The following is a 12739-nucleotide window of genomic DNA, read 5'->3' as shown; positions in this document are numbered from 1 at the left end:
TATCATTTTAACTTTTTAAAAACAAAGATTTTCAGGAGTTCCTGTCATGACAGTGCGGAAACGAATCCAACTAGAAACCATGGGGTTCCGGGTTCGATCCCTGGCCTTGTTCAGTGGGTTAAGGATCTGGTGTTGCCATGAGCTATAGTGTAGGTCACAGACGCAGCTTGGATCTGGCATTGCTGTGGCTGTGGCATAGGCTGGCAGCTGTAGCTCCAATTCGACCTTTAACCTGGGAACCTCCATATGCTGTCGCCAGTGCAGCCCTAAAAACAAAAACAAAACAAAGATTTTCTGAGTGATTTCCACGTCTTTATTATTGACTGAAAAGCTAAAAATACAGTCACAAGGAAAAAAGACCTCTTTATTTGACTGTCATCTTCTTTACATATACATGATTACTATTTACTAATAGAAAAAAAAAGTGCCATTTAGCTCAGAACATTTCCATCAGACTGAATGCTATATTTCTGCCCATGATTTTTAGAATATTCATTATATATACAATATAATCTAAGGATCTGAATTATAAAGACATACCTCTGCGTAAGGGTTGTGGCATCATTAAGATCTGGATGAGCAAAAGGGAGGTAACATCATGATAAAGAATTGGAACCTCAGCCTGTTGCTCCTCATTTCCCAGCCTAAAAGAAAAATGCATAATCACTTAAACAGCATTATATATTTCTTCTTTCTAACTCATTTTATATTTCACATATATGTCTATGGAACATAAATCAAACTTTTATAAGCAACTGAGAAATCGCAAAAGGGAAAGTTACGGCCATATTTTTTGCCTAAAAATATAATCTTTTAGGCTCATATATTTCCTTGCCTCTGCTCAATATAAAAAAACTACCTAGAAAATATATTAGGTCTTACTAAAGTAAACAATTGAGATACATTAACTTAGTTACAAATCTTTTTTCTTTTTTTGTCTTTTTGTCTTTTTGCCATTTTCTTGGGCCGCTCCCACAGCATATGGAGGTTCCCAGGCTAGAGGTCAAATCAGAGCTGTAGCTGCCAGACTACACCAAAGCCACAGCAACGCGGGATCCAAGCCGCATCTGCAACCCACACCACAGCTCATGGCAATGCCGGATCCTTAACCCACTGAGCAAGGCCAGGGATCGAACCCGCAACCTTATGGTTCCTAGTTGGATTTGTTAACCACTGAGCCATGACGGGAACTCCAATTATGAATCTTTCTGATCTCTTAAGACTATAGAAATCAAATGACGCATTAAATGGAACTTAAGAGAATTAGTTTCACCACACATGAGGTGGGCCTTAAGACACGTGCTATCATAAACTTCATACTAAAGAATAAGTGTTCATGTTATTTAAAAAAACAATTCACAAACAAGCTACAATGAAAAGGCATGGTTAGTGTCTCATTAAAAGTTTCTGAATAATATAAAATTCAAATAAAATCTTTAACATTTTCAAAGTTCCAAAAAAGATAATAATAATCAAAGTAGAACTTAAAATATACTATAAAACACACAGAATATATTATAAAGCATCTCTTTTTATCCTAAAAGAATTTTTAAAACTCCTTTAGAAGTTTAAATTTTTTGATCACAGGTTTAGTTTTTAATGTCAGAGAACAAAAGTAATTCTTAAGCTTCTAAAATTGGCTAAATTCTGCAGCTACACTTGAGATTAGACTTGGGATAACAAAAATTGCTCAAATCTTCTATTAGGCTCCATAATTCAACTATATACTGATTACTTACTGTATGTCAGGCACTGAACACACTGGGGACATCCCTGCTGCTGCGAAGCTTATATAACTGCCAGAGGAAGACAGATCTTTGAATGTCTTCATTCTCTACAAATATGCTTGTCTTCCTCCCCAAAGGCAATCTGTCATTAATGCAAGAAACCTAGCATTTCTTGTCTCTTAAGTCTCTGGCATCTCTTGATAGGTCCAAAGTTCTTAAAAAGAAAAAAAATCTAAGGGGCATCATTTTCTCATCTATTACTCAAATTCCCATAGAAATGGTTTTCCATTGGTTATCAACGATCTCCCAATTACAAAATTTAATGGACATTTTCAATGCTTATTTTACCAACCTTCAACTTGGACAAGACAATGCTCTTGTCTGGAAAATTCTTTTGGCTTTTATAAAACACTCTCCCAGGCTCTCTTCTATCTCTCTGATTACTTCACTTTAATCTTCTTGGCAGGTTCTTCTTCCTCTGACCAACTCTGAAATAGAGCTGTCCCTCAAGGCTCCAATTCTCACTCTCCCTTCACGCCAAGGACTCCTTTTGAAAGATTTCCTAAACCCTGACTTCAATCACCAGTCATACACTGATGACTCCCAAGTCTCTATCTCTAGCCATGACTCTCTTGAACTCTCTATCTGAATATGCACTACCTCCACTTCATCTGACAGGCAGCTCAACCTAAACATGCCTGAAACTGAACTCATGATCATACCACTCTACTCTACACACACAATCCTATCCTGGGCATAACCAGTTGGATCTCCCTCTATAATCATAGTCTTGATGTGGTTTACTGATTATATCCTTTAGCACAGTGTCTGAAACATAACTTGCATAATAAAAGTATAAACAATAAATAGGTTAAGAACTTGGGGACAACCATCTTATCTCACTCACCCCATATTTAATTGACAGTGAGTCCTAAGGATTCTATCTTTACTCCCTCTGGCCATCCCTATAACCACTACCTTCTAACTATCTGATGTCTTCCAATTTCACATCCCTACAACTCATCCTCTACACTGTTGTGCCCTGAAAAAAAATATCCACTGTATCATGATTACCATTATTTCCCCAATGCCTGGATTAAGCAGTTAATAAAAACTAGCTAAAAAAAAAAACAAATAAAAATAAATGGAAAAATAAATGAATGGATGAACAAACAGCAGGGAAGAGACAAGACTCCAGCACATAAAGAGACAGATAAAATGAGCTGAGGAAGAAATATCTTAAGTAAATTACAAACATAGATACTACTCATTTTCGTATTTTGTCATTTTATCACAGTTCATTTAATTAAATGAACAAAATGACTCAAAAGGAAATATGCAAAAAGGCTGAAATCAGACCCAAACAAAGGGGAAAAAAGAGTAAAAAGAAAGTAACACTGAAAAATCTTTGCTGACCTATGGAAGGAAAATGACGTGGTTAAAAAAATAAAAAGATCCACAAAAAAGCCATTTAAAATAAAAATGATTTTGGATTATCAAACTACTGCATTAAATCTAACAGATGATTAAATAAAAGACTCAAAAGGATCTTTACGGCTCCTTTTAAATTAGACCAGTTTCACTCTTATGCAAAGATCTACTTGACTGCACAAAAATTAAATTGGGTTAAGAACTTCTTATAACCTAAAGACAAACAAACTAAAGAGCTTCTTAGAAATAGAAAAGAGCATCTGAAGTACAGTTTCTTCAAATAAAGATATTACAAGCGGGAGTTCCCGTCATGGCGCAGTGGTTAACGAATCCGACTAGGAACCATGAGGTTGCGGGTTCGATCCCTGGCCTTGCTCAGTGGGTTAACGATCCGACATCCGACGTTGCTGTGAGCTGTGGTGTAGGTCGGTGTAGGTCGTAGACGTGGCTCAGATCCCGAGTTGCTGTGGCTCTGGCGTAGGCTGGCGGCTACAGATCCGATTAGACCCCTAGCCTGGGAACCTCCCATATGGCGCGGGAGAGACCCAAGAAATGGCAAAAAGACAAAAAAAAAAAAGAAAGAAAAAAGATATTACAAGCAATTAAAAACTTGAAATGGCTAATAGAATTTCAGATTCTCATTTATTATATGTTAATATTTTTTCTGTAATAGAATCTTTCTCAAAATTACAGGTGAATTACTTTTTGCTTTTATTTATTTGCTTATTATTATTACAATGATCTTCCAATATTATTTAAAATCAATCTAAATCACCATAAGCATGAAAAACTCTATACTTAAGATTATACCCTCTATTATGATTATTTATACATACCCTGTTAAAAACTTAGCAATTTTTATATTAAATTCAATTAAGAATGTATAATTAGCAAATATTTCAAAACTAGAATGATTAAAAAAAAAAAAAAAAAAGGATAGAAAGAATCGGGAATGTTCCCAGTGGAGGAAACGCTCTACTACAAAGATAACTATTTTTTCTAGATTAATTTATGAGTTTAAATAATTCCAGTCAAAATCACAAGTGAATTGAAGGGTTTAGAAAAAGGTTCTAAAGATCATCTGTTAGAATAAACAGATGAGAACAGTAAAGAAAAACTGGGAGGTGGAGAGCAGAAAAGAGAAAAACCTCAACCAACCAGAGGTATACTCCTCAATATACAGCATGGTTTTATCAAAGACACAGACAGGCTTTGAGATCAATAGAACAAAGGAGAAATTAGGATCATAATAATATAAATCCTAATTAGGACAACACAGATCCTAATTAGGAGCATAATATATAAAAATTACATAGTGTATAATAAATGATATATAGATTGCTAGAAAACTAGCTGATGATTTGAAAATAAATTATAAATATTTATCTATTGATTTACTATTGATGCAAACAAATTCCTAGTAGATTATATTATTTTAAAAAATCATCCCATAAGGAAACTCTACAGAAAATATACAAGTAGATATTGCATATTCTAAGATGGGAACACACTGTAATACTACTTATAAAGGTAAACATCAGATCTTGGATGGGATAGGCAGGCATTCTAAGTATGAAAGTAATCAAAAAAATAAGAAATATGTGTGAAATTCTATATCCTGTCACCTGTAATGATGTCCTCTGAACTTTAATATATTCATTTGATTGACAATAAAGTAATGTATTAGTTAAAAGCATAAACTCTGATATCAAAACAACCTGACTTGTGTTTAAAAAAAAAAATTAGGATTTAATGATCTTGGCTATGCTTACTTAGCCACTTTAATCTATCTCTCCAAAAGTAAAAGGGAAACAGTAATAAATGTCTATTTTTTCTCAGAAAAAAAAAAATGTGTCTGATTGGTTTAGCTGTGGAAAAACTTAAAACTCTAATATGTCAAGAATGTAATTATAGGGAGTTCCCGTCGTGGCTCAGTGGTTAACGAATCCAACTAGGAACCATCAGATTGTGGGTTTGATCCCTCCCTCGCTCAGTGGGTTAAGGACCCGGCGTTGCCATGAGCTGTGGTGTAGGTTGCAGACACAGCTTGGATCTACATTGCTATGGCTGTGGTGCAGGCCGGTGGCTACAGCTCCGATTATATGCCTAGCCTAGGAACCTCCATATGCTACAGGTGCGGCCCTAGAAAAGACAAAAAAAAGAAAAAAAAGAATGTAATTATAAAATTAAAAAGCAAACATATTTTTGAAAGAAGTTTCATTATCCACAACAAAGTATGGTAATATTTTAAGCCATAATGGATCATTCAGATAATTCTTTAAAAATAAGATGGCAAGAGAAAAATGGACAGATGTCCTGACTATATTAATTCACAAAGAGTGCACACAAATAGCTGATAAATATGAAATATTTAATGAAGTCAACTTTACTAAAAATTAAATAATTTTTTGTTGCTTTGGTACCTCATTTTTATCTACCAAATTAAATAAAAACATTTTTAAGTGACAATACTCAAGCTTGACAGAAATGGGGATATCCCTACATTGTCAGTTAAAGTTTATATATGTACAGTCTTTCTGAAAAGCAGTGTTGCACTATGTAACATGGAGTGCCTGACACTTGGTGAATACTTAACAAATAAATGAGTGAAAATCTAAAATATTCACATGCCTTCATGTTATCCTATAGTTCTGGGATTATATCTGACACATCAAGAACTGCTTAATACATTATATGATATTATACTAGAAAAGAAGAAACAATTTAAGTGATTAATAACAGGAATGAATAAATTAGGTATATCATTTAAAGAATTTTTAATGATGTAGGAATTTGGTTGTGTTATTTTTAAAGAGCGGATTCTAAAACTGATACAATATGACTCAAATAGCTTTTAAAAATCCATATGTATATACATACACACACACACATACACAGAAAAAGAGAAACTGGAAAGAAATGTCTTAACATGTTAATAGTCAAAGGAATTCCTGGAAAATAAGATTGATATTTTCCCCCTAATATTTGCTCTCATTATGACTCATGAGTTCATTCAACTGTAATAAACTACATATAGCACGTACGTTATAAGGTTTTATATTCATTCTCTTTCTCAACGCTTTTGTATGTTCTAAATATTATACAACAAATATAATTTTATAATCAGGAAAAATTTACAAAAACAACAACCTGGAGTCTGTTGACTACTAAGGTAAAAATAATCATTCTGAGAACACAGAAATGGATCTTTCCTGGCACATAGTTAACATACACTCTGAATGAATGAACGGATACACCCCACTGTAGAAAAGAGAACCACAGATTTTGAATGTAGGGTTTAATATCATCATTGTGAAAACTATCCACTAAATGCTTCTTAACACTTTAAAATACATAATTATTTCTACCTCAAAGTTTTTAAGGAATCTTTAAAATCTAGATTATAAAAACTATACACTACTACAAACTCTATGCATAATAAGAGGAAGTGGATGGATTAGATTTATAAGCCTAATTTTCACTTTCTTTTTTCTTTCTTCTAATTTTATGGCCACACCCACAGTATATGGAAGTTCCCAGGTCAGGGACTGAATCCGAGTCACAGCTGTGACCCACACAGCAGCTATGGCAATGCCAGATCCTTTAAACCACTGCATCACAGTGGGAACTCCTTCCCTTTCTTTTTAAAAATCAAAGTGATTATCAACACAATGAAATTTAAAGAAAATAAGGAAATAATTTTCATGAGGATTATAGAGAGTATATATGAGAAACCTATATCATTAGATGTAAGAATTTATGTTGTAAAAGTATTAAAAGTGAAAATATAGGGAAAGATACTTTCATTTTAAAAAATCTAATATACAGAAATGAAAACCAAATGATATAATCAACTGTAATATTACAAGTTATTGAACTAATGAACTATAAAAATGAGAGCAAATAAGAGGGGGGGAAAAATCAACTAGGTTTTCCCCAAGTTCCTCAGATCTCTCCAAATCTGATTCCAGAGCCTAAGTTCTTAACTATTACTTTATGCTTCCTTAGGCTCTGAAATCAGAAGGATTTAGATACAAATCAGCTCTGTTCCTTCACAGCTGTGCGCTCTTAAAGACCATGTTAGTTTTTCTGAGCCTCATTTTCCTTGTGTATAAAAACTGGGGCAACAATGGTACCTAGTATATAGAGTTACGATGGTGATCAAATGAGATTATATATACAAAGCACAAAAAATATGTAGCATGAAGTAAGCACTGAATAAATGATAAAAACAGCATTTACTACTATCCTAATGAGTATTAAATCTTAGAAATCTTTTAGTATTAAATCTTAGAAATTAAATCTTAGGGCTAGAAAAAAACATAACCTAGCAATCGGTAAGAGGGAAAGCATAGTATCTCCTTGTTCTTTAAACTTTAAATTCGCCAATACCATATTTAAGAAATTTCTTGTTTCCTAAACATCTTTACACTCAAAGAGTTAGGCATTCTAATATGTCATCTGCACACTTTCCTGTCCTTGAGTATGCAAGTGTAGCTAGAAAGGAAAATTACTAGCTAATACCAAGAAAAGTGATTTATTTTCCTTAGCCAGAACATTCAAAATATTCCTAGCTGGCTATTTTGGGCCACAAACGCACACACGTCACATAATTTTTTTTCTGTATTTTTGAGAAGTAACGGGATACTGTATATATCCAGTGGGTTAAAGGATAGGGCATTGCTGCAGCTACAGCATATGTCACAGCTGCAGCTCAGATTCAATCCCTGGCTCAGAAACTTCCATATGCCATGGGTGCAGCCATCACCACGACCACCACCACCATCATCATCATCATAATTTTACAGCAGAAAAACCTGACAGATAATATATTAGCCATATAGTCAAGAGTTACTTGTACCAATAACAAGACAAATCAACAGCATGTACCTCCTGATATGACACAGTAAAAAGACAATATTACTTCTGTGACATTTCTGACAGAAGTTTATCACCTGAATCTAACCACAAGGAAATACCAAGACAAAAATAAACTGAGGGGTTCTACAAAATAATTGCCTAAGCTCTTCAAAAAAAATTTTTAATGTTGTAAAGTACAAAGAAAGTCAGGAACAATTTCAGATAGAAGGAAATTAAAGAGACATGAAACCAAGAAGGAAATTAAAGAGACATGAAACTAAGCACAAGCATGCTCCTGAATTTTCTTTGCATGGCACTTGCATTTTCCAGGACATTACTGAAATAACTAGCAAAATCTGAATAGGTTCTGCATGAGGTAGGAGTCAATATTAATTTTTCTCATATAAATATCCAATTAACCCAGTACCATTTACAATAAAGACTGTGCTTCCCCATCTGCTCCACAGCACTATCTACGCTACAAATCCAATATCCACATATGTGTAGGTCTGCTTTGTTTTGTTGTTTTAACAGCAAATACAAATTTATTTCTCATCCCTCCAGATTATACAAGTGGGAGCATAAAGTACAGATTTTGCACGCCTGGATTTTTCTCTTAATATTGTATCTTAATAGAGATCCTTCCATATCAGTAAACAGAGCGCTTTCTCTTTTTTCTCTCTCTTTTTTCTTTTTTTCTGGTAGATATGTTTTAATTTACTCGTGTAGGGAAGGAAAAGCAGCAGGATAGCTAATAGTGAAAAATAAAACTGGATCTATTCCTTATACCATACATCATGAAAAATTCCAGATAAATTTGAGATCTAAGTGTAAATACTAAAGCTAAAGAAATATTAGAAGAATCATATATGAGGTCAGTATCCAAATTACAAAAAGAACTCACACAATTCAATAGCAAAAAAACAATCCAATTAAAAAATGGTCAGAGGATCTAACTAGACATTTTTTTTAAATATACAGATGATGACCAAGTACATGAAAAGTGCTCAACATCACTATCACCAGGGAGATGCAAATCAATGCCACAATGAGATACTGCCTCACACCTGTCAGAACAGCTATCATCAAAAAGACAACAAATAACAAGTGTTGGTGGAGATCTGGAGAAAAGGAAACCCTCATGCACTATTGGGATTGTCACTTGGTGGGGTCACTATGAAAAAACAGTATGGAGGTTCCTCAAAAAATTTAAAAATAAAAATACCATACGATCTATCAATTCCAGTTCTGAGTATTTATGTGAAGGAAAGTAAAACACTAACTCAGAAAGTTATTGTAAATAATGCTGCAGTGAACATGCACTCCCCATATTCACTGCAGCATTACTTACAATAACCAAGACATGGAAACTTAAGTGCCCATTAATGAGTGAACAGATAAAGAAATTGTGGCATATATATATATATACTATGAAGTATTATTTAACCGTAAAAAAGAAGAAAATCTTAGCATTGATGACAACAATAGACGGAGCTTGAGAGCATTATGTTAAGCCAAGTGAGTCAGAGAAAAGCAAACACCATACAATCTCCCCTATTCATGTAATCTTAAAAACAAAAAGCAAACAGACAAAACTGCTCATAGATACAAAAAAACCAGACTGGTGATTGCAGAGACGGAGTGGAGGGTAGGGGGTGTGTATGGGTAAGGGTGGTTAAAAGGTACAGACTTTCAGTTATATAAAGTACATACAGAGATGTAATGAACAGCATGGTGACTACAGTTAATAATACTACATTCTATTTGAAAGTTGATAAGAGGATAAATTTTAAAAGTTCTCATCATAAGAAAAAATGAATGCATGAACCCCCTTATAACCAGATAGGAAAAAGCCTCAAAACCAAATTCCAGAATTAATTTTTTTAAAAGATTAATAAATATGACTACATTAAAAACAAAACTTTGCATGACAAAAAATCATAAAGTAAAAAAACATTAGACAATACGGTGAAATACATTTGCAACTTATCACACAAAGGACTAATATCCGTAATGCAGAAACATATTTTTTACATGAGGAAGAAAAAGACCAACGATTTGATTTTCAGATGGAGAACAGATAGGAAGTTCACAAAAAGAAATGCAAATGGACAAAAATGACATATACATGTCTCTAAATTTATTACATAGCTTTTACTTTGAAAAAATTGCTTTATATAAGTAAAATTTAAAAATCAAGGGGAGGAATTCCTGTTGTGGCTCAGCAGGTTAAGAACCCAACTAGTATCCATGAGGATGTGGGTTTGATCCCTGGTCTCATTCAGTAGGTTAAGGATCTGGCATGGCCATGAGCTATGTTGTAGGTCACAGACACAGCTTGGATCCCACACTGCCAATTCTAAATTGGGAAGAATTAAGCATTCATCCTGCCAAACCGTGTTTCAGAGTAACCAAACAGCTGATATGGTAAAGTTCTTCTTTATAAAAACAATCTAGTTAATGAATCAGAAGGAAATTTTTGTGTTTTTCTTTTTAAATCACTATTTTGCAGTGCCTAATGAAACACTGGATTTAGGCAAGAATCATAATGGGTCGCAAATATTAGATGAAAGGCTATGGGGAACATTACAATGAAGGGATCAGGTTAAGGTTACCTGAACCCGCTGGTCAATTTTTTTTTCCTTTCCCTTTTTCTTTTTATGGCCATACCTACAGCATATGGAAGTTGCAAGCCTAGGGATTGAATCAGAGCTGCAGCTGAGGCCTACACCACAGTTAGACCAGCATCGTATCCGAGCCACATCTGTGACCTATGCCACAGCTTCAGCAATGCCAGATCCTTAACCCATGGAGCCAGGCCAGGGTTCAAACTCACATCCTCAGAGAGACAATGTCCAGTCTTTAACCTGCCAAGCCACATGGAAACTCCTCTACTGGCCAATTCTGACATAAAAAGGACAACCAACCATGATATGTCTCTCCCTGAATGTTTTATCTGCATAAAAACCAATATGATTCTTTAAAAGATTCTCTCGCTTAGTGGGAATTTCTATGCAATTTTTACAAAAAGTATAGCAGTAAACTGTCTTCAATTTTTATTACATATTTCTGTTTCATAAGGAAAATTCACTTATTTATAAAGAATTTCAATCCCACTTAACCATTTTATTAAATCAGTTTTAGGAGTTCTTGTCATGGCTCAGTGGTTAACGAATCCAACTAGGAACCATGAGGTTGTGGGTTTGATTCCTGGCCTTGCTCAGTGGGTTAAGGATCCGGCGTTGCCGTGAGCTGTGGTGTAGGTTGCAGACACGGCTTGGATCCTGAGTTGCTGTGGCTCTGGCGTAGACCAGCAGCTACAGCTCCAATTGGACCCCTAGCCTGGGAACCTCCATATGCCACGGGAGCGGCCCAAGAAATGGCAAAAAGACCAAAAAGACCAAAAAAAAAAAAAACAGTTTTAACTGAATTTAATCTTTCAATAATACTTACTGCGAATTCATCTCTTCTACTAACTGTGTAAGCTTTCTCCAGGGATTATACTCAGAATCAATGCTATAAAGTCGCATGTGTAAGGCTAATACATGGAACAGCTGATCTAAATAAAATGAAGAAAAGGTAATTAGAAGTTCACACAATTATTCTAGAACAATATTCAGGCAAAATTTTTAGCTAATTTATAAAAAAGTTTTCTATCCTTATAATTTACCGAGTTTAAGTATCAACTATTTCATGTTCTCTTTTAAAGTAAATGCTGAGATATATATCCAAATAAATTCTACTAGAATTTAGACTGTCTTATGCTCAATCTTAATACAAGAATGGTTTGTTTTCCTTATTTCCCGCCACAGATTACTTTTTCTTGGCTTTATGCTTCAGTCTTGATAATGTGTACTTCTCACTGCTGTGGTCTCCTAACCAAAATTTACTATTGTCTTCAATACCTTACACTTAGTAATACGGATAATAATATCCATATAAACCACTGTTAGGTGTAGCTCTTTCTTTATCTAATAGTTTCCCCCAAATATTCTTTAGATTGAATTGTGACTTGATCATAGATTCAATGTAAAGGAAAAAATAATGGAAATAAGACTATTCTGGCTATTTTCATTTCTTCTACTCAAACCATGACAAAAATCTATCAATCTTAGCTTTCAACAAAATTCTACTATTACATTTAGGAAAAAAATTTTGTTTAAAAATTTTCAATTATTTGAAAAAAATCACAGGTCTTTTTTCTGGCATAAATAACAAGGATTGGGCTAAATTATTCTGTGGTTAATACTCAAAAAATTTGAATTAAAATGAACCCAAAGTTGGAGTTCCCTTCGTGGCTCAGTGGTTAATGAATCCAACTAGGAATCATGAGGATGCCTTGCTCAGTGGGTTAAGGATCCAGCATTGCCGTGAGGAGTGGTGTAGGTCGCAGATGCAGCTCAGATCCTGTGTTGCTGTGGTGTAGGCTGGCAACTGTAGCTCCAATTCAACCCCTAGCCTGGGAATTTCCATATGCCATGGGTGCAGCCCTAAAAGGCCAAAAAAAAAAAAAGAACCAAAAATCACTTTCTAAAAAGTCGAATAATCCTTTTTTTTTTTTCTTTTTTTTTTTTAAATGGCCATACCTGCAGCATGTGGAAGTTCCCAGGCCAGGGGTTGAATCAGGGCTACAGCTGCTGGCCTTCACCACAACCACAGCCACAGCAACGTGGGATCCGAGCCACATCTGCAAACTACACCACAGCTCACAGCAATGGCAG

The 12739-nt window shown here is 34.5% G+C and overlaps 1 protein-coding gene across 5 annotated transcripts in view; it reads right to left on the bottom strand.

Moving 5' to 3' along the window:
• UBR3 (ubiquitin protein ligase E3 component n-recognin 3) overlaps positions 1 to 12739 on the bottom strand; it is a 225453-nt gene that overhangs the window by 29837 nt on the left and 182877 nt on the right. For all 5 annotated transcript variants that reach the window (XM_084999433.1, XM_084999434.1, XM_084999435.1 and 2 more), the window contains 2 exons: positions 11472 to 11577; positions 541 to 644 (listed from right to left, as the gene is read on the bottom strand). In XM_084999433.1, coding sequence (XP_084855559.1) covers positions 541 to 644; positions 11472 to 11577 — 210 coding nt within the window. The remainder of the gene's footprint in view (positions 1 to 540; positions 645 to 11471; positions 11578 to 12739) is intronic.

Source organism: Sus scrofa, chromosome 15 (genome assembly GCF_054392235.1).
Source record: "Sus scrofa isolate SSC_HxYL_T2T_F1_AM1 chromosome 15, Sscrofa_HxYL_maternal_Yorkshire_Landrace_v2.0, whole genome shotgun sequence".
Taxonomy (NCBI): Eukaryota; Metazoa; Chordata; class Mammalia; order Artiodactyla; family Suidae; genus Sus; species Sus scrofa.
This window is presented reverse-complemented; position numbering and strand designations above follow the sequence as displayed.